Source organism: Lutra lutra, chromosome 1 (genome assembly GCF_902655055.1).
Source record: "Lutra lutra chromosome 1, mLutLut1.2, whole genome shotgun sequence".
Lineage (NCBI taxonomy): Eukaryota > Metazoa > Chordata > Mammalia > Carnivora > Mustelidae > Lutra > Lutra lutra.
The window spans coordinates 69,215,861-69,237,714 of NC_062278.1; the positions used below are offsets into that span (position 1 = coordinate 69,215,861).

The following is a 21,854-nucleotide window of genomic DNA, read 5'->3' on the forward strand; positions in this document are numbered from 1 at the left end:
AATAATATCCTTTAAGGTAGTTTTTTCTCTGCAAGAAAGGATCCAGTCTAAGATTGTATTACATTTAGTTTATATGTCTCTTTAATCTCCTTAACCAGTAATAATTTTTAGCTTTCTTTATGTTTCATGTTATTGAGATTTTTGAAGAATACGGCCAGTTTTGTGGTTTTTTTTTTTTTAATGTTTCTCAGTTTGGATTTACTTACTAAAAACAGCTCAAGATTTGTTTGTAATATTTTTCCCCCCAGACTGAGAGCATAGAGTGAAAGTGTTTGAATTAGTCCCTTCCACCACTCCCTCCTTGCTCACTTTGGTTATATGATAACATTTGAAATAATTGGTTTGTTTGGTCTGTTTACAGTCAGCTTAATGGGGTTTAAACCTCAGACAAGGTCTCTGAAAGGTTCGGGAGAGGAGTAGCCCCAGGCCTCGCTGCCAGGGAAGGAGGGGGCAGAAACCAAACAGGAGCCTTCTCAATACACATCTGCATCACTATGTCTTCTGCTCCTCTACCAGCTTTTTAAAAATTGGTTCCTCCCTCCCATCCTTGCTATTTACTTTTATTTTTTTTTAATATGTAGAATATTAGCGTGACTTCAGAAGTCAAAACTCTACTAGAGACATTAATCAGAGATATGTATAGTCCTCTCTCCCTACACTCAGCACCAGGAAACCATGACCTGATTTTAGCCCTATAATTTTGCCTTTTACAAAATGTCATATGAACAGATTCATGTAATATGTAGGCTTTTGCAGATGGCTTCTTTCACTTACGATAATACTTTTGAGATTCATCTGCATTGCTGCACATATCCATAGTTACCTTTTTTAAGGCATTACTTCTTGTCATAACTTGGTATAGACACTGTTATATGACAAAACAATGCATGAAGCCCAAATCCATACAGAAGTTGTAGAATCTGGATTTGAACTCTGACAGTTTGATTTTTTTTAAACTTTTTCTTCCGAGATAATCATAGGAATTGCAAAGTAGGGAGGGGTCCTGTGTACTTTTCACTCAGTATACCTCAGTGGTTACATCTTATATAACTGTAATAAAATCTAAAAACCAGGAAATTGATATTGTGCAGTGTCCAACATATTGTATGTCTTTTATCATATTTGTAGATTTGTGGTAACTGCCGCAATCAAGATACAGAACTGTTCTGTCACCATAAAGATCTCCCTTATGCTACCGTACTATTATAGTCACACCCACTCCTTCCCTCACTACCATCTGTAACCTTTGGCAACCTCTGATCTGTTTCCAGATCTATAATTTTGTCATTTCAAGAACATTATGTAAATGGAGTCTTATCATATATGACCCTTTGAGATAGGCTTTTTTCAATCAGATCCATCCAGTCGTGTGTAATTTCTTACAGATAGAATATAGTTGGGTGTCACTTTTTAAAATCCACTCTGCCAATCTCTTTTATTTAGTGAATTTATAGCATTTACTTTTAATGTAATTATGGACGTGTTAAGCTTAAATCTGGCATTTTTTGGTCTGTTTTCTGTTCTCTCTCTTTTTTTTTTTAAGATTTTATTTGTTTATTTGACAGACAGAGATTTTAAGTAGGCAGAGAGGGGAGGGGATGCAGACTCCCGGCTGAGCAGAGAGCCCAGTGTGGGGCTCGATCCCAAGACCCTGGGATCATGACCTGAGCTTTAACCCTTGAGCCACCCTGGCGCCCCTGTTCTCGACTTTTTTCCTGTTTTCTTTTTCCTCTGGGTTCCCTGAATATATTTTGAGAATTCCATTTAGATTTTTGTGTACTGTTTTTCTATCTGTAGTATATCTCTTTGTATAGTTTTTCTAGGTCTGATTTCTTGGTGTTTTAGGTATTGCATTGTACATGGGTAACTATTATAGTCTACTGGTATTGCCATTTTACTGGTTAGAATAAAGTGTAAAAACCTTACCTTCTTTTAAATCCCTTTACCCTCTGCCTTTTGTAATGTAATTGTCTTATATATTTTTCCTTTGTACGTTGAGATCCACATCAGTGTTAAAATTTTTGCTCCAGCAATCTAACACAGTTTTAAAAAAATTAGAAAAGAAGGGAAAACTAAGTTCATTGCATTTACCCATATTTTTGCTCTTTCCATATTCATTTTTTGCTTCCTGTTATTTTTGGATTCCTTCTTTTATCACTGTCTTTATGTTTAGAGAATCTCCTTTTACCAGTAGTTCTTTTAGGGTAGGTCTATAAGTGACATATATACTCTTTTAATTTTCCTTTATCAAGTTTTCCAAGACATTTTAGAATATCTTGATTTCTTTATTCCTGAAGGATATTTTCAGTGGATACAGAATTCTTTATTGACAGCTCCTTTTTTTTCAGCACATGAAAAGTATGTCACTTCCTTCTGGTCTTTATGGTTTTTTAATTCACTGTAGTTGTTTTCCTATGCAGGTAATATGCTTTTTCTCCCTGGCTGCTTTCAAGAGTTTGTCTTTGTCTTTGGTCTTCTATGTGTTTCAGTTGGACTATAAGGTATTTTGGCATAGATTTCTGTGGGTTTATCCTGTTTGATGTTTGATCAGCTTCTTGAATCTGTATGTTTGTCTTTTGCCAAGTTTGGGGTATTTTTGGCCATTATTTCTTCTAATATTCTATCGGCTCTGCCATTTTTCTCCTCTCCTCTTGAGATTTAAATGGCATTAATGTTAGATCTTCTGTTATAGTCCCACAGGTCCTGAGGCTCTGTTCTTTTTTTTCTTTTTCTTTTTTTTTTCCCCAGTCTGTTTTCTCTGTTCATGTTGGGTAATTTCTGTTGTTCTGTCTTTTAGGCTCACTGATTATTTCCTCTGTCCCCTCCATTCTACTGTTGAGCCCATCTATCAAGTTTGTTATTTTGGTTTTAAATGTCAGAATTTCCATTTAGTTCTTCTTCATATCTTTTATATCTTTGAGGACTTTTAATTTTTTTTCTGATACTTTTTTTTTCCATTTATTTCAGATGTGTTTGTAAATGCTCATTGAATCATTTTTGTGATGGCTGCTTTTACATATTTGCCAGATAATTCTAACATCCATGTTGTCTCAATGTTGTCATCTGCTGATTTTGTTTTTTGGTTTTTGTTTTTTTCCATTTAAAGCTGAAGATTGGTATTTTGGTATGATGAGTGGTTTTTAGTTTTACTCTGGACATTTTGCATATTATGTTATGAGACTCTGGATCTTATTTAAGTATTCTGTTTTAGCCAGACTCCTTGACACTCTCCTAGTAAATGGAGAGGAGTTGCCTATTCATTACTGTTAGGTGCAGATAGAAATCCAGGTTCCTGGGGCACCTGGGTGGCTCAGTAGGTTCAAGCCTCTGCCTTCAGCTCGGGTCATGATCTCAGGGTCCTGGGATTGAGCCCCGCATCGGGTTCTCTGCTCAGCAGGAAGCCTGCCTTGCCCACTCTCTCTCTCCCTGCCTCTCTGCCTACTTGTGATTTCTGTCTGTCAAATAAATAAATAAAATCTTAAAAAAAAAAAAAAATCCAGGTTCCTGACTCAGCCTCTGCTGATACCCCTGGAGGAGGAGTGAGAAGAGTTCCTTATTATTGCTGAATGGGAGTGGTAGTTTAGGCTCCCCTTAGTCCTTTCATGTGGCCACTCTGCCTGGGATGGGGAGGAGGGCCTCATTACTGCTCCATTGTGGCCTCCACTGACATGATGGTTGAGAGGTTTTAGTAGTTACCTCTGTAGGTGGTGAAGGTCTTGCCTTCCTACTAAGCCTTCTCTGACATCACCCCGGCATGAAGGGAGAGGAGTGCATCATTGCTACCAGGTGGGAATGAAAATGGTCTCTGCTGATACCATTGGGGGGAAGGGCCCATTAGAGCTTGTTAAAGATAGAAGTCTAGGCTCTCTCCTCAGCATTTGGTCTTTGTTGATGGGGGTTTGGGTGGAGTCACAGTATTTTTAATGGTGTTTGATTAGAGTAAGTGGTTTTTTATTGTTTAAAAATGGTTTCTCTCTTGATAAGCTGCCCAGTTCCTAGTCCTTTAGCTAGAGAGAGCTGGCTTTTTCTTAGGGCACTTTTTGTCCATGCCCACTTGTGGTGTTCCAGGTTGGTGGCTTCTAGCAAGCAGTCTAAGATATATAAAGTACAAAAAAAAGCCCAGGGAATTCACTCCCGTGTCTTCCCTTGGGTCCCAAGATCTCTAATTGGTTTGCTTCTCTTCACTCCTCAGAGTTTTCTTATGTTTGTTATATATTTAATGCCCAAGATTTTTAGCTATGCCTATTGGGAGGACTAGAAGGGCATGCATCTACTCCATCTCAACTTGGACCTGGAAACCAGTTTTTTTCTTCACAAGTAGTACTCCATTTGTTTACCTATTCACCAGTTGATGGATATGTGAATTGTTTCCAGATTGAGGCTATTATAAAGAAAGCTGCTATAAATGTTCACAAGTAGGTCTTTTTATGGGCATATGGTGGTCTGTATTCTTTCCTTCCTTCTTTTCTTTTTCACTTAAACCCCCATGATCCCTACTTACTGGCCTGCAGTAGCAGAGCTCCAGTAGCAATTTTGTGGAATTTATTGTTGATTTCTCAACTTTTAGAAGTATTTTGGAGTCTATGGTATTCTCTGTTCTTCAGTAATGCTGCAGGTGTAGTATTTTTTTTTTAAAGATTTTGTTTATTTATTTGACAGACAGAGATCACAAGTAGGCAGAGAGGCAGGCAGAGAGACAGAGGGAAGCAGGCTCCCCACTGAGCAGAGAGCCCAACGATCCTAGGACCCTGAGATCATGACCTGAGCCAAAGGCAGAGGCTTAACCCACTGAGCCACCCAAGTGCCCCTGCAGGTGTAGTTTTATGTGTTGTTTTCTTTGTGTCGTTTGCTAAACTTACAGTTGGGGGGTAATGTGTGGGAAGGTTCATATCCTAGCAGTTACTACTATCTTTGAGACCTAGAAGCTCCTTACTGCAGCATTTCTTAAATTCCAGTAAGACTTCTGTCCATCGATCTTTACCACATTTTTACCTGCTTTTATTTTTCACTTCCCTCCAGGTTGTTTTCTATGATCTATCACTATAATCATTTTTTTTTTCTTACAGGTTCCCTAACTTCCTCGTTCTTTTCTTTATCTGTCTTATTTATCTGGAACAATCCTAGTATGAAAGAACTCAGTCTCTTCCTTTGCATTCAGTCCATAACCGATTATTGATGTAGAATATCACACAGACTGATTTTACTTTGAATGTATGATCACAGACCTTTCATGGGTACCTAAAACTTCCCTGGAGTTTTACTGTGCTTCTCTAGTAACACCTATGAGATCCTCCATCACTTTAGACTATATAAATTGGTCACATTTTCCTGATTCTAAATCTGCAAACCAGTATTGGCATCCATCTTTTTGTCCTTATGTTATAGTAGAGGAGATGCCCCCTTTCTTTCTGAGAGTGAATTCTTCTATCTGAGTTCTGGATTCCTTCTTTTTCCCCTACCCAAGGACTTTCCTCCTTCAGTTATTCCTTCTTCTGTTTCATCAGCTTCACCTTCTCTTTTAGATTGTTCTCATCAACATGTAAGACATGTGCTAGTATCTCCTATCCTAAAAGGCATGCCTCCCCAGACCTCATCTCCACCTGACTCTCCCAGCTACCATCCCCATTTCTCTGTTCTCCTTTGAAGGCAGATTTCTCAAAGTAAAATTGTCTAATAGATACAGGGTTGTTTGTCTGTGTGTGTACTAGCTCTATTCACACAGAAGGCCTAGAAGCAATGTGAGCCCAGTATCAGTGAACATAGTAGCATCCTTACCTTGGTTTTTATTTTTATTTTTAAAAAATTTTATTTATTTGACAGAGAGAGAGAGGGAAGCAGGCTCCCCATTGAGCAGAGAACCTGATGTGGAACTCGATCCCAGGACCCTGAGATCATGACCTGAGCCGAACGCAGAGGATTTAACCCACTAAGCCACCCAGGCACCCTTTACCTGGGTTTTTAAATATCATTTTCCAGACAGTACAGTCCAGTAGATCTTTTTGTGATGATGAAAATATTTTATAACTTAACTGTCCAGTCTGGTAGCTACTACTCATATGTGGCTATTGAAAACTTAAACTGCATTTTTTGGGCAACTAAAGAATGGAATTTTTAATTTTGTCCAGTTTTAATTAATTTAAATTTAAATAACCACATATTGGCAAATGACTGCAATATTAGAGCTATTCCAGTTAAAAGAAACCTGAATTTTTTTAAGCATTGGCTGATTCAGGACTTGAACATGGAAAAACACGAGATGAGCTCAGAGCATCTGTAGAGTCAGAAAGTAAGAAAGTGCTAATAATAATAATAATGATGATGATAATAATGGCATGTAGAAAAGACATTGAAGCCAGCTTGAAAGACCTCCAAGTAACTAAACTGGGACAATTTCAGCATCATAATAAATAATGAAAATTACAGAAGAAATCCATGAGGCAGTGCTATAGAATAAAATATCCATGAGCCAATGCTGATATATAAATAAATAAACACATTGGGGAGAAAGGATTACTTTTTCTTTAGTAGAATTATAATTAATGAATGTAGGACAGATCATGGAAATAAAAAATCAACATTGGCATACTGCAGTAATATTGCATCTTTGGATGCTAAATAAGTGGGCATAAGTATGAAGACAAACAGCATATTTGCATAGTCTCAAAGAATCTCCCCATAGATGTCTGATAGATATCAACTTACCTGTGTGACCCAAGTTAATATCTCTGGTAATGAGACATTCAGCCTCCTAGTATGATGCATTGAGAAGGACACCAATATGCATAACTTCAGTCTCATCATGAGGAAACATCAAATTCAAATGAAGGAGTATTCTACAAAAGAACTCTCTAGTACTGACAAGATCATGGGATGAAGAAGAAAAACTAAGGAAGTGTTTTAGGATGAAAGAGACTAGGAGGACATGACAGCTGAATGCAATGTGAGATCCTTTATTGCATCCTGGATGAGAGAAAGGACATTGGCAAAATTTGAGTAAAGTCCAGAAGATTAATATTATCACTAACATTGTATCAGTGTTGTTTTCCTGTTTCTGTAGTTTTACTCTGGTTAATCAAAATGTTAATTTTGCAAGTTTTTGAAAGTCAGAAATTATTTCAAAATAAGTTAAAAAAATTGTCTATACCTGTGCATTTAACTCTGGTCTTTTTCTGAACACTGCACTCATACGTCCACCTGTCTTTTTTGGCAGTTCTGCTTTGATGTCTCACAACATTGCAAATTTAACACATTTGAAACTGAAGCATTGACTGTCATATCTGTACAGCTTCTCCCCATAGCCTTAGCAGTTAGAACCATGATGGACCTAATTACCCAAGCCAGAAATCTGATAATCATTTAAAATCTTTTCTCCTCCCTGCCCCCACACATTGGATCCCTTCCTTTTGATTATATGAAATATTTCTTGAATTTTCTGATTTTTAATATCTAATGACATCTTTCTTCAAACCAGCAACCATTTGTTACCTTGATTATTTCAATAGTCTTAGCTGGTCTTCTACTCTGCAGTCCTTTCTCTCCATAGCAACCCAGAGCAGTCTTTTAAAACTTAAATTAGGTCATGTCATTCCCCTGCTGAAACACTTAGCGATTCCTATTGCATTTAGGATAAGACAGTCCCTTTAACTTGGCCCATAAGGTCACCCATGTTCTGGCACTGCCTGTCTCAGATTTCATCTTGTGGTATGCTTCCTCTTATTCATATGTTCACCGGCCTTCTCTCAATTCCTCAAATATGACATATACTCTTCCTGTTCAGAGATCCAGATCTGCTGTGCTTTTCGCCTGGCATGCCTATTCTTCTTCTAGCTTGTTCCTTCTCATCCTTGAAATTTTAGCTTAAATATCACTTATTTTAAAATAGGGCACCCTATTCTTTTTTCTTCATAGCACCTTGCCACTATTTGTAATTACTATTTTTTTTTCATTGCTTGTCATCTGTTATTTCAAGTAGACTCTAAGCTCCATGAGAGTAGGAACATACTTGTCTTATTTACCTCATCACCCCCAGAGCCTGGCACTAATAGGTGCTAAATAATTCTTTGAAACAACTAAATGAAGAAAGAAGGTAACATTTGTCTTCTTAAAGTATGAATAGAAAGTAGCTTGCCTAGAAGAAGTGAGATTTTATTTTTTTCCGGAAGGAAAAAACAATACAGGCAGAAGTATGGAAGAAGAAACATGGTGAAAGAGGGAGAGAGAATAATTAAAAACAGTCTGATGTTGCTGAGCATATGAAGCTCAAAGATGGGTGAGATACTGGTGAGATAGACTGAAGCCAGATCTTGGAGTCTCTTATGTACCAAATGAACTTAAAAAGCTTACAAGAGCACATGGAACTCTTGAAAGATTTTAGACAATAGAGTAATATGGACAAATTTGCATTTTAGATCAGATTTGTGACAGCAGTTAAGTGTAGAAACTGGGAGGTGAATTTGAAGGGTATTAGGGTGATCCAGATGATGGGTTCTGACCCAAACAGTTGTTACAGAAATGAGAGGATAAATGAAGAAATATTTAAAGAGTAGAATCACTAAAACTTATTGAGTAGATATAGAAAGTGAGGAAGAAGTAGTAATGAATCTTAAGTATGGCTCCTAGATTTCCAGATTGTGTTACTGGGTAGATGGTGGTGTTTACAACAAAGAGGAAATTCTAGAGGAGGAGCTTCTTTAATAAGAGATGGTAATGAGTTGAGTTTAAACTGCTCTTGAACATCTGGGTAGGGATTTCCATCAGGCATTTGGATATAAAAATCTTAAACTCTGTGGTGAGAACTCAAATAGAAATACAAAGTTGATGGTAGTTGTAGCCATAAGAATAGATGTGATAAAAACAGCCTTAGAGGGAGGTTATATAGTGCAAAGAGACCAGCTGACTGAGAACAGATCCAGCAGTAGAAGTAGAATAGCGGGAGAGGAAAACACGAGGGAGACAAGAGATATGACAAAAATTAGTAGAGTATAGGCCAAGGAAGCGAAGAAAGAAGATGTCTTTAAGGAAGGAGGGAGTGATAGCAAGAATTGCATGCAGCCAGGGTGCCTGGGTGGCTCAGTGGGTTAAAGCCTCTGCCTTCGGCACAGGTCATGATTCCAGGGTCCTGGGATGGAGCCCCGCATCGGGCTCTCTGCTCAGCGGGGAGCCTGCTTCCACCCCTCTCTCTCTGCCTGCCTCTCAGCCTACTTGTGATCTCTGTCTGTCAAATAAATAAATAAAATCTTAAAAAAAAAAAAAAAAAGAATTGCATGCAGCCAAAAAAGCTAGTAGGAAGAGCCCTGAAAATAAGGATAGCTTTTGACACTTAGGAGGAGTTTAACAAAGAGAGTTTAATGAGGAGAGTTTCCATAGAATGATGAACATAGAAAAAGTAGATTTCAGTAGGGTGAGGAGTGAAAGGGAGGTCAAAACATTTGGAAAGACATGGGGTGCCTGGGTAGTTCAGTGGGTTAAGCCTCTTGCCTTTGGCTCAGGTCATATTCTCAGGGTCCTGGGATCAAGCCCAACATTGGGCTCTCTGCTCAGCAGAGAGCCTGCTTCCCCCTCTCTCTCTCTACCTGCCTCTCTGCCTACTTGTGATCTCTGTCAAATAAATAAATAAAATCTTAAAAAAAAGTTTGGAAAGAGAAACAGAAAAATTAAATAGGTACTGGGTGGCATGAAGTCCAGGCAGTGCTTTTTATATTAGAGAAACAGACTGAGAGAAAAAACCTGGTGGGGAGGGGTGGGTGAAGAGAGAGAAAAACAAGTTGAATAAATGGCTGTTTGTTGCTAGTATATAGAAATTTTTTAAAAAAAATGTTTGTATTCTGCAACCTTGTTATATTCACTGATTTGTTCTACTAGTTTGTTTATAGATTCCATTTTCTGTAGGTGATTGTGTCATCTGAATAGACAGTTTTACTTCTTCCTTTTTAGTCTGGATACCTCTTATTTCTGTTTCTTGCCTGATCGCACAGGCTAGAACCTCTAGTACTATGTTGAATAGAAGGTGTGAGAACAAACATCTTTATCTTATTCCTTATTTTAGGGGGAAAGCATTCAGTTTTTTTACCATTAAGTGCTAACATCAGTTAGCTGTTGTTTATCAGGTTGAGAAAGTTCCCCTCTGTTCCTGGTTTGCTGAGAATGTTTGTATCAAGAATGCGTATTCACATTATCTTACCCCTTTTCTGTTTTCATCTGTTAATATGGTGAATTTTGTTGATTGAATTTTGAAGTTAAACCAACCTCCACTTGGTCATGTAATTTTATCATTGTTATATGTTGTTGGCTTTGATTTGCTAAAATTTTGTTAAGGTTTTTATGTGTCTGTGTTTATGGATGATGTTGGTCTGTAGTTTTCTTGTAATGTCTTTGTCTGGTTTTGGTATTGGGAATAATGACCTCGTTGAATGAATTGGGAAGTATTCTGATCCCCCCCCCCCGGTTTTCTGGGGTTGTATATAATTAATATAACTTGCTTTTTACATGAATAGTATAAGAATTCACCAGGGAAGTCTTCTGGGCCTGAAGTGTTTTTGTTTTTTGGTGGGAAGGCCCTTAACCAGGAATTTAGTTTTTTAAGTAGATACATAACTATTTAGATTTTTTTAAAAATGATTTTTGGTAATTTGTATCTTTTAAGAAATTTGACCATTTAATCTGAATTGTCCAGGTGTTTGGTATAAAGTTCTTCAAGTTACTCCTTTTTATTCTTTTAGTATCTGTAGACTTTGTAGTGGTGTCATATCATTCATTCCTAATGTTGGTAATATGTGTCTGTACTCTATTTTTCCTATTCAGTCTAGCTAAAGTTTACCAATTTTAATGACCTTCTTAAATAGCTTTTGATTTCATTGATTCACGTATCTTTTGTTTTCTGTTTCAATTCCCATTCTGTTTTTGTTTACTTCAGGTTTAATTTGCTTTTCTAAGTTTCTTGTGATGGAGGCTAAAGACAGTGACTGAAAACCTTTTTCTTCATACAGGTTTTTACTGCTTTCCATTTTCTTCTGAGTCCTGCTTTAACTGCATCCTTCCAGTTTTGATTTGCTGGGTTTTTATTTTAATGTAATTCAAAATATTTTATAGCTTTTCTTTTCTATTCTTTAACCCATGGAATGAATATATATATATGTAGTTATTTTGCTTCCAAGTATTTGAGAATTTTCCTGATATCTTCTTGCTTTTGATTTCTAATTTAATTCTGTTGTCCACATATTTTCTATGGTCTTTGCCAAGACTTGTTTTTTGGCCACAAAGTGTTATTTAATCTTGGTACATGTTCTGTGTGCATTTGAAGTGTGTTTGTTCTCTTCTTTAGATAAAGTTTTTTTTTTTTTAAAGATATTTATTTATTTATTTATTTATTTATTTATTTATTTAAGAGAGTGAGTGAGAGAGAGAGTGAGCCTATCAGCAGGGGCAGAAGGAGAGGGAGAAGCAGATTCCCCACAGAGCAAGGAGCCCGATACGGGGCTCCATCCCAGGACCCAGGGATCATGACCTGAGCCAAAGGTAGGCACTTAACCAACTGAACCGCCCAGGTGTCCCTAGATAGAGTATTTTTAATAAATGTTAATTATATCAGGTAGGTTGACAGTCTTATTTAACTTTCATTCTTGCTTTATCAGTTATTGAGAGGAGTGTTGCTATCTCTATTTGTGAATTTGTCTGTTTCTTCTTGAGTTCTATCAGTTTTTGCTTCATTTGTTTTGTAGCTCTAATGTTATGAGCTTAACATTTAGGATTGTTATAACTTCTTAATAAATTGAATTCTCCAGTATTATAAAATGACCCTCTTTGTCCCTGGAAATATTCTTTGTTGTGAAATCTACTTTGTTTGATATTAATATAGCCTCTCTGGCTGGCAGGCTGGCTTGCTTGCTTGCTTTTTCTTTCTTCCTTTTGACTACTTTTCTGTTTATTTCCTTTCTTCCTTCCTTCCTTCCATGTTTCTAATTTAAATTTAATATTACAAGATTTTTAGTCTAACTTTGACTTTATACTGTATCTCTTTCCTCTTATATTGGAAATCTTAATCCCTGACAACATTAACATAATTATTATCATTATCTTATAAAATATAGCATATAGATTTGAAATAATAATGCCAGTATTACCACTGGCAGGGAGGTTACTGAATGAAGTTTAAAAGGTCTTACTGTATTTGTTCTAAGGATGCAAAGTCAAATAGTATGCTCTTGTCTCTTGAAGTACTTCTTTTATTGGTTTCTCAGAATTGTTTATTATTTTTATGGATTGCTTAAGTTTAATTTTACTTTTGAAATATACAAGTTTCTTATGTTTCCACAGTCAGAACTCAGTTGAAGTATGTTTGGAGAGGTATCACATTCATTCCCAGCCATCTACCCTCCATATCAGAGTAATTAGAGAATAGAGATTTACCTTACTCTTTTTCACAATTAACATAGAATTCCACCATTTAGATTTACTATGAGTTATTCAACCAGACCTTATGGATGAGCATTTGGGTTGTTATGCATAGAATTAGCTTTCTTTTGATTGGTATTAGTATGTATTTTTCCATTCTTTTAACCAGAACCTCTGCTTTTTAATTGGTATGTTTAGCCATTTACATACATGTTTATTGCTCTGTCTTTATGTTTATCTTTTCTTCTGCCATATCACATCTTTTGTTAATCCCATTCAATGTGTTTTTTCATGTCAGTCTGTATCTATAGAGATACATAATTTATGAATATGAATACATGAACATATGAGTATAGATTTTAAAATCTTATTTTTAAATTCTTGCATAATTAACACAGTGTTATATTGGTTTCAGGTATACAACACAGTGATTCATCAATTCTGTACATTGTTCATTGCCTATCATGATAAGTGTACTCTTAATCCCCTTTACCTGTTTCACCCATCCCCCTGCCCACCTCCCCTCTGGTAACCATCAGTCTATTGTCTAGTTAAGAGTCTGGTGTTTTTTATTCTTTGTTTGATTTGTTTCTTAAATTCCTAATATGAGTGAAATCATATGGTATTTGTCTTTCACTGACTTTTTCCTTAGCGTAATATCCTCTAATTGGATCCATCCATGTTGTTGCAAATGGCAAGATTTCATACTTTTTATGGATTAGTAATATTCTGTATGTACATACTACCTCTTTATCCATCCATCTATTAATGGACACATGGGTTGCTTCCATAATTTGGTTATTGTAAATAATACTGCAGTAAACAGGGGTGCCTGGGTAGCTTAGTTGTTAAGCATCTGACTTTGGCTCAGGTCATGATCCCAGGGTTCTGGGATCGAACCCTGCAAAGGGCTCCTTGCTCAGCAGGAAGCTTGCTTCTCCTTCTCCCACTCCCCCTGCTTGTGTTCTCTCTCTCTCTGTCAAATAAATAAATAGAATCTTAAAAAAAAACTGCAGTTAACATAAGGAGTGCATATATCTTTTCAAATTAGTGTTTTCATATTCTTTGGGTAAATGTCCAGTAGTAGAATTACTGAATCACATGGTAATTCTATTTTTGTTTTTTTGAGGAAGCTCCATCCTATTTTTCCTGGTGGCTACACCAGTTTGCATTCTCACTAACAGTACAGGAGGGTTCCTTTTTCTCCACATCTTTGCTAGTGCTTCTTGTTTTTTGTGTTTTTTATACTAGCCATTCTGACTAATGTGAGGTGGTATCTCAGTGTGGTTTTCATTTGTATTTCCTTGATGAGTAATTTTAAGCATCTTCTCATGTGTCTGTTGGCTGTCTGCATGTCTTCTTTGGAGAAATGTCTGTGCGTGTTCTGCCCATTTTTAGGTTCGATTACTTGTTTTTTGGGTGTTGAGTTGTGTAAATTCTTTATGTATTTTGGATACTAACCCTTTATTGGACAAATCATTTGCAAGTATCTTCTCCTGTTCAGTAGGTTGTCTTTTAATTTTGTTGGTTCCTTCCTTCGCTGTGCTTTTTATTTTGATACAGTCCTAATATTTTACTTTTGCATTTGTTTCCCTTACCTGAGGAGACTTATCTAGAAAAATGTTGCTGCAGCCAGTGTCAGAGAAATTACTGCCTATGCTCTCTTCTAGAATTTTTATGGCCTTAGGTGTCACATTTAGATTCTTAATCCATTTTGAGATTTTTTTTTTATGGTATAAGAAAAAGCGGTCCAGTTTCATTCTTTGGCATGTATCTGTTCAGTTTTCTCAACACCATTTGTTGAAGAGACTGTCTTTCCCATTTCATATCCTTGCTTCCTTTGTCGAAGATTAATCATATAATCATGGGTTTATTTCTGGGCTCTCTGTTCTATTCCATTAATCTGTATGACTTTTTTTGTGCCAGTACCCTACTGTTTTGATTACTATCGATAGGTAGTGTATCTTGAAATCTGGGATTGCAATACTTCAGTACTTTGTTTTCAGGATTGATTTGGCTAGGGGCGCCTGGGTGGCTCAGTGAGTTAAGCCTCTGCCGTTCACTCAGATCATGATCTCAGGGTCCTGGGATCGAGCCCCTCATCGGGTGGTCAGCTCAGCAGGATGCCTGCTTCCCCCTCTCTTTCTGCCTGCCTCTCTGCCTACTTGTGATCTTTCTCTCTGTCAAATAAATAAAATCTTTATTTAAAAAAAGTGTAATGTGTAAGCCTGATGATTCACAGACCTGTACCCCTGGGGCAAATAATACATTATGTGTGGATTTTTAAAGAAAGATTGTTTTGGCTATTGAGTCTTTTGTGGTTCCATACAAATTTTAGGATTGTTTATTCTAGTTCTGTGAACAAGGCTGTTGTTGTTTTGAAAGGGATTGCATTAAATGTGTACATTGCTTTGGGTAGTATGGATTTTAGCAATATTTGTTCTCCCAATCCATGAGCATGAAATACCTTTCCATGTGTTTTTGTCATCTTCACTTTCTTTCATCAGTGTATTATACTTAACAGAGTACAGATCTTCCACCTCTTTGGCTATGTTTATTACTAGGTATTTTATTATTTTGGCACAATTATAAATGGGATTTTTTCTTAATTTCTCTATTCTATTTAATTATTAATGTATAGAAATGCAATGAATTTCTGTATATTGATTTTGTTTTGTGAAACCTTACTGAAATCATTTAGGAGTTCTAGTTTTTTGGTGGAGTTTTTAGGGTTTTCTATATACAGTAGTGTGTCATCTGCAAATAGTGAAAGTTTTACTTCTTCCTTACCATTTGGATGTCTTTTATTTCTTTTTGTTTTCTGATTGCTGTGGCTAGGGCTTCCAGTACTATGTTGAATAAAAGTGATGAGACTGGACATTCTTGTTTTATTTCTAATCTTACAAGGAAAACTCTTGTTTTTTTCCCATTAAGGATGTTGTTAGCTGTGGGTTTTTCATTGAAGGCATTCATTATGTTGAGGTATGTTCCCTCTAAACTTATTTTAATGAGGGTTTTTATGATGAATGGATGTCCTACTTTGTCCAGTGCTTTTTCTGTTATCTGTTGAAATGACCATGTGGTTTTCATCCTTTCTCTTGTTGATGTGATATATCGTATAGATTGATTTATGAATATTGAACCACCCTTGTATTCTGGGAATAAATCCCACTCAATCACAATGAATGATTTTTAAAAATATATGATTGGATTTGATTTGCTAATTTTTTGTTGAGTATTTCTGCATCCACTTTCCAGAAATTTTAGCTTGTAGTTCCCTTTTTTTGTAGTGTCTTTACCTGGTGTTGGTATCAGGGTAATGCTGGCCTCATAGAATGAATTTAGAAGCCTTTCTGTCTCTTGTATTTTTTGGAATAGTTTGAAAAGAATAGATATTAACTCATCTTTAAATGTTTGATAGAATTCACCAGTGACACATCTGGTCCTGGACTTTTTATTTGTTGGGAAGGTTTTGATTACTGATTCGATTTCATTGCTGGTAATTATCTGTTCACATTTTCCATTTTTTCCTAATTCAGTTTTGGAAACTAGTATATTTCTAAGAATTTGTCTATTCTAGGTTGTCCAGCACATAATTTTTCATACTGTTCTCTAATAAGTGAATAAAATCTTAAAAAAAATTATAGTGGCTTTCTGTAATTAAGATTTCTTAATTAGTATATATATGAGATAAATTTGGTATTACAAGGAGAGTAATACAATAAATTCAGGTGCAATAGAGAATGTGGAAAGACACTGGACATCAGAAACAGTTAAGAAAGTAGAAGTTGGGTCTTGGCCCACTTTGTACTAGTTGCATTACGTTTAGCCTTTTTTTGTTTCTGTGTTACATAATCTTTTTGGTCCTTTCTTTCTTCTTTAAGGTGTTTTTTCTCAAAGGCAGTTGTGGGAGTTAGATACATTTTGTGAAAATGCATTGTAAACTACAAATGCTGTGTAAAAAACCAAGTATCATTTTGAGATTTAGCCTGAGGATTATAAATTTCAAACAGTATGTAGTTGGAAAATTTTACTGTACCTGAGCCTAACATTTTAATAACCAGAATTATTATCTTGGCCTGTGCTTTCTTTGGTTAGTTTCAGAAATTTTTTAAATTTTATTTTTGATATGCAGTTTAATAGAAATGAGTCATGTTATCATTTCTTTCTTTGCTTGGCAGCACAGCATATGCACTTCACCCACATATATGATCTGTGGGTTGTGGAGAGAAATAAGGATGTTGCTCAATAGCCCACGTATTTCAACAAAGAATACTCTTCAGTAACTCTCATGAGTTTCTCTTAGACATTAGGAAAGGCAGACCCTTACATGTTAAACTGAATATGTGAACTCAATATTGAGTGAGAAAATGTGAGGAGCAGACCAATAAGTTAAATTCTATGTCCTCTGTAAATAGCAGGGACTTTACCCGTAGAGCTGATTAGAAGACCTTGGTTTTTAAGTTCTGAAACATTTCTTGTAGAATGATACAGGAGCTGTTACTGAGACTCAAAATAAAAGGCTACAGAATTGTGGGAGGCTTGCCCTCTATTTATGAATCAGATTTTAAGTGGAAACCACAGTCGTTTCCTTGTTTCTCATTCATGCTTTAGCAGAGGATGTGATGCCATAGATCTAGCTTGGTTTGTAGTTTCTCCTTTAAGGTTCACACCACATTCTTTTCCTGTTTAGAAGCCACAACAGTTTTAATATATTATCAAACCACAGAATGTACCTTGCTGGATATTTACTGGGGGAATGTGTGCTACATATTATTTGGTAGAGCCAGTACTGATCATGGCAGTCTAGTTTAAGTCATATTTCAGAAATACAGCATAAGTAGATAAAAGTGCACAATATAGATCGATGTATTTGGGGTAGGTGTGGTATATAGGCATACATCTGCACACTTGTGGAAAACAATTTTAACCCTTTGATTATATTTATATTTTAAAATAATGCTTTATATTGTTTAACTTGAATATATGTTAATTTTCTTTTTTTCTTTCTTAGCATCATGGCATGCCATGGGTTGCCTCTCATAAATGGACAAAGCTGTGACCCTTATGCAACAGTTTCTCTAGTGGGCCCTTCTAGGTAATGTTTTGTTTCATTTTGTTTTGTTTTTTAAGTTTTTATTTAAATTCCAGTTAGTTAACATACACTATAATATTAGTTTCAGGTGTACAATACAGTGATCCAACATTTCCATACAACACCCAGTGCTCATCACATGTGCACTCCTTAATCCCTATCCCCTATTTCTCCCACCCCCCATTTCTCCCATACCCCCACCCACCTCCCTGCTGGTAATCATTAGTTTGTTCTCTATAGTTAAGCGTCAGTGTTTCTTGATTTGCCTCTCTTTTTTTTTCCCCTCATGCTCATTTGTTTCTGAAATTCCACATATGAGTGAAATCATATGGTATTTGTCTTTCTCTGACTGACTTATTTCACTTAGCCTAATACTCTCCAACTCCATCCATGTCATTGGTAGGTAGTGTTTATTGAATTATTATTAGATTTTTTTATGAAACCCATAATTTCAAGCATGCCTTTATTTTCCATAAGTACACTGATTTTAATCCAGAAATCTCTGGATTAAACATCTCTGGATCTGAAGACTTAGTATGTATATGGGCTTAAATGATTTCCTTCTTCGACAGTAGATGCTTCATTACATTGAAATGATCAGTGGTTGGCTTCTATTTGTAACCTGGAGTTAGGAATTCAGAGTAGGAGAGCAAATTATTATTAGATTTTTATGTTTTAAAATGTGACTTAATAATTACAAGATTAAGATTTTAAGAATAAATGCTAAATGGCTATTTATGACACAAAGTTAATGAATGCATTGAAAGAAACATTTTTAGTGAGTTCTGTTATACATTTGCAAATAACCAAGTCCTGTTCTTGTAGAAAGAAAGTGGATGCCATTTCAAATATGCTGGACTCTTAGACTGTAGGGAGCAATGTTAGTTTTATAGTAGTTAAAATGTTCTTTAAAACATAAATTTGACCTTCCTCACTCATCAGTGGCCTTCCTACCTTCAAATGTCTTAGATTTTATATGGGTAAAATCCTGTTTTAAGAAATGCTAGCTCAGAATCGCAAGGCAGTTTCCATATTTTTATCTGGAAAACTGCTAGGAACTAAAAATGCCTTTTCTGCTCATGGCATCTGTGCTCTACAGAGAGAATTCCAAGCTGTAGACAGCCTGCTGAAGTACCAGAACATGGTAAAGTGCACCAATCATTGATTTAATTTATTTCTAATGATTTATGGAAAAACCTATAGCAATTTATATATTTTGTATTTTGTAACTTCATTATGATTTCTTTCAGAGCCTGACTAGTCTGAAATTTGCCTACAACTTTGAAGGTTTAAAATCAGGAAACAAAGAGCAAATATTTGCTTTATACCAAACTCATACATACACACACAGACACATACCCCTTTTCCCCAACTTCAGGCTCTCTAGGTATTCTTTTTATTTATTTATTTTTATTAATTTTTCTTAATTCCAGAATAGTCCGCATACAGTGTTACATTAGTTTCAGGTGTACAATAGAAGTATTTTTATTTTTTAGAAAATCACCAGTAAGTCACTTTTTAAAAATGTATTAATATATGTATATAAATTACCTAGCGCCATGCCTAGTACTTACTGTGTGCTCAAACAGTATTGCACTGTTAGCACTATAGATGCTTCTAAAGTTGAAAGCAGATATTCAGTCCTTTAACATTCATGTTATCAGAGGGATTAGTTCTGGATGTTAAAAATGTTTAACCTAATTGAGCTATTTTTTGTTTCTGTTTATAATCTGTAGCTAAAGACAAATTCTTTAGTGTAATCATTTAGTAACATACAGGTGGAAACCATTTGGCATGTGAATTTGGTTTTAAGAGTCATTATTGGTATTGATAGTGTACTCTCATCACATAAGATGTTAAAATTGGGAGAGGGTGGGGAGAGACTGCATGGGATTTCCGTGTACATTTCTTTGCAACCTTCTCTAATTATTTCACAAGAAAAAGTTTTTTTAAAAAGCCATATTGTAAGCCCAAGAAATAAATTTAGTTAAGAATGCTTTTTGTGTTCCTCAGGTATTTTTCAGCATAGGTAAAGGTACTCTGAATCTCACTGTCTTCCTTTTACCATAGGATATAAAATATCCTTATATAAAGGATATATAAAATAAGCTTGTATATGTAATATATAAAATATATAAAATAAGCTTGTATATGTAAAATAAGCTTGATGGTCAGCCTGGTGTAGCCATAGAGAGAAAATACAATCTTGTCATATATCGCATATACAAACTTGTATTTTCTTTGATTTGGGTCTTTAGAGACATGTCAGATTTTGTCCCCCAAGTAATATTTAAAATTATAGTTTTCCCTGAGTCATCTTAACAGCTAAAGGGAGGTCAGGCTCCCTGGTTGGAAATAGCATGTTTTATAATTGTGTACCATTAAGTTCTACAAGGTAAAACTCTACCACATTGGAACAGGAATGACCAAAAGAAGACAAAAGTAAAGAAGAAAACAAGCAATCCGCAGTTTAATGAAATCTTTTATTTTGAGGTAACTTTTTATTTTATATAAGTGTTGACATTGAATATTTAATATTGAATGCTGGTTTACTTCTTTTTTTGAACTATAGCCATAGTAATCATTTAGTCAGCTAATGCAACTAAGCATTTCTGTTCCAAGAACAGTAGAACCATGATATAATGTGGTCGAGGACCAGTATATAAAACAAATAAAGGCAGAACTACAACCGATTTGGGGATAGGAAGGACTAGGGCTACACCTACTCTCTAGTCATCCCTATTACCACACCCTCCTTCACACACCCTCCCACCTTATCCAGCCCCCCACCTGACACACAGTGGCCACTGGACTCTTATACTGAGTACTATTGTTTGAAAATCACTAGTAAAGTAAGTATGACATCAGTTGGTTGGAGTTCTTGTCCCAGTTGATGTGGAATAAATCACTAAATGTGAGGTTTAAGTTTATCTTGTGAAAAGTAATTTTGTAAGAGAAAACACTAGCTACCCTTCCTGACAGAGTTTTTAGGAGGCCCAAATGTGAGAATGCGTTGAGACCATAAAGTGCTGTAAGATTAAAGCCTTATTATTAAGTTCTTTTTAGCTAATTGCCTCTATAGACAAATGTTTGTTTTCATAGAGATCTTCAGCTGCCTTGAAGTCGCCCCAAAATATAGTGCTTTGGAGTTCTTTACTGTGGAGCATTTGCTAAAGAAATCCTTTTTCATATTATTTGAAAACTAAGGGAAGAAAAAGACCTCTGATTTCTAAAAGATTGTGTTCTAACCATAGAACATGTCACAAATGAAATTAGTTAGCATGTAGGAAGATTTGGGGAAAAGTTCCATTGTGTGCTTTTTCCTCTTTTGTATGTGTGTTTTTCTTGATAATTCCAAGTGGAGAGGAGTGAGAGCACATCTAGCCATGCCTAATTACTATATAAAAATATATAGGTTGAGGAAAATACCAAAATTGAAGTAGGAAGAATTGTGGGGATGGAGGCAAGGGAGAAAAAAAGACAAAAGAAAAAGTACCAGTGTGAGACTTTTCCATTTCCTGGCTAAGGACTTTGGTGGTTATATATTTATCAGTGGCTATTAAATCTAGCCTGCAGAAAACATGGGGCAGCTTGGAGCAAGCACATGGCCTTTTGAAAGGCAAGGTCTGACCTGCTTGCTGTATTCAGGTATACATATGAAGCCTTAAAATATTTATTCAAAAAGCCCTTTGTTGAGCAGATTTTTTTTTTAAAGACTTTATTTATTTATTTGACAGACAGAGATCACAAGTAGGCAGAAAGGCAGGCAGAGAGAGAGAGAGAGGAGGAAGCAGGCTCTTCACGGAGCAGAGAGCCCGACATGGGGCTCGATCCCAGGACTCCGGGATCATGACCCCAGCCGAAGGCAGAGGCTCTAACCCACTGAGCCTACCCAGGCACCTCTGTTGAGCAGATTATAAAGATAAGATTCAATCTCTGTCCTCGAGCTAAAGCAAGAGACACAAAGCACACATATGCATGCATACACACAGCAGCAAAATGCGATACAGGGAAGGTCAGATGAGTTTTTCAGCTGAGTTAAGTTAGGGAGGAAGTATTAGAGAGAAAGACATTTTGAGCATCGACAAAGAGACAGAAAAGCAGTAAGTTACATCCAAAGAATAGCAAATAGTGATTTAACTGGAAGGGTTCTATAAGAGAATAATTGGAGCAAAGCTTAAAAGCTAGACTAGGACCAACTATGAAAGGCCTTGACTACCTGTGGCTGACGTGCTTACAGAGTTTTTGAGCCTGGAAGTGGTAAGAGTAATGCAGTGTTTTAGGAAGAATTAACCGTGATCTGTGGGCCAATAGCTGAGAAAGAACAGAAATCAAGAGACTCATAGTTTAGTAGGTGTTTTTTTTTTGT

The 21,854-nt window shown here is 36.0% G+C and overlaps 1 protein-coding gene across 2 annotated transcripts in view; it reads left to right on the top strand.

Moving 5' to 3' along the window:
- The window catches only part of RASA2 (RAS p21 protein activator 2), a 125,520-nt gene that overhangs the window by 56,271 nt on the left and 47,395 nt on the right, over positions 1-21,854 (top strand). For both annotated transcript variants that reach the window (XM_047726514.1, XM_047726520.1), the window contains exons 6-7: positions 17,405-17,488; positions 19,906-19,978. In XM_047726514.1, coding sequence (XP_047582470.1) covers positions 17,405-17,488; positions 19,906-19,978 — 157 coding nt within the window. The remainder of the gene's footprint in view (positions 1-17,404; positions 17,489-19,905; positions 19,979-21,854) is intronic.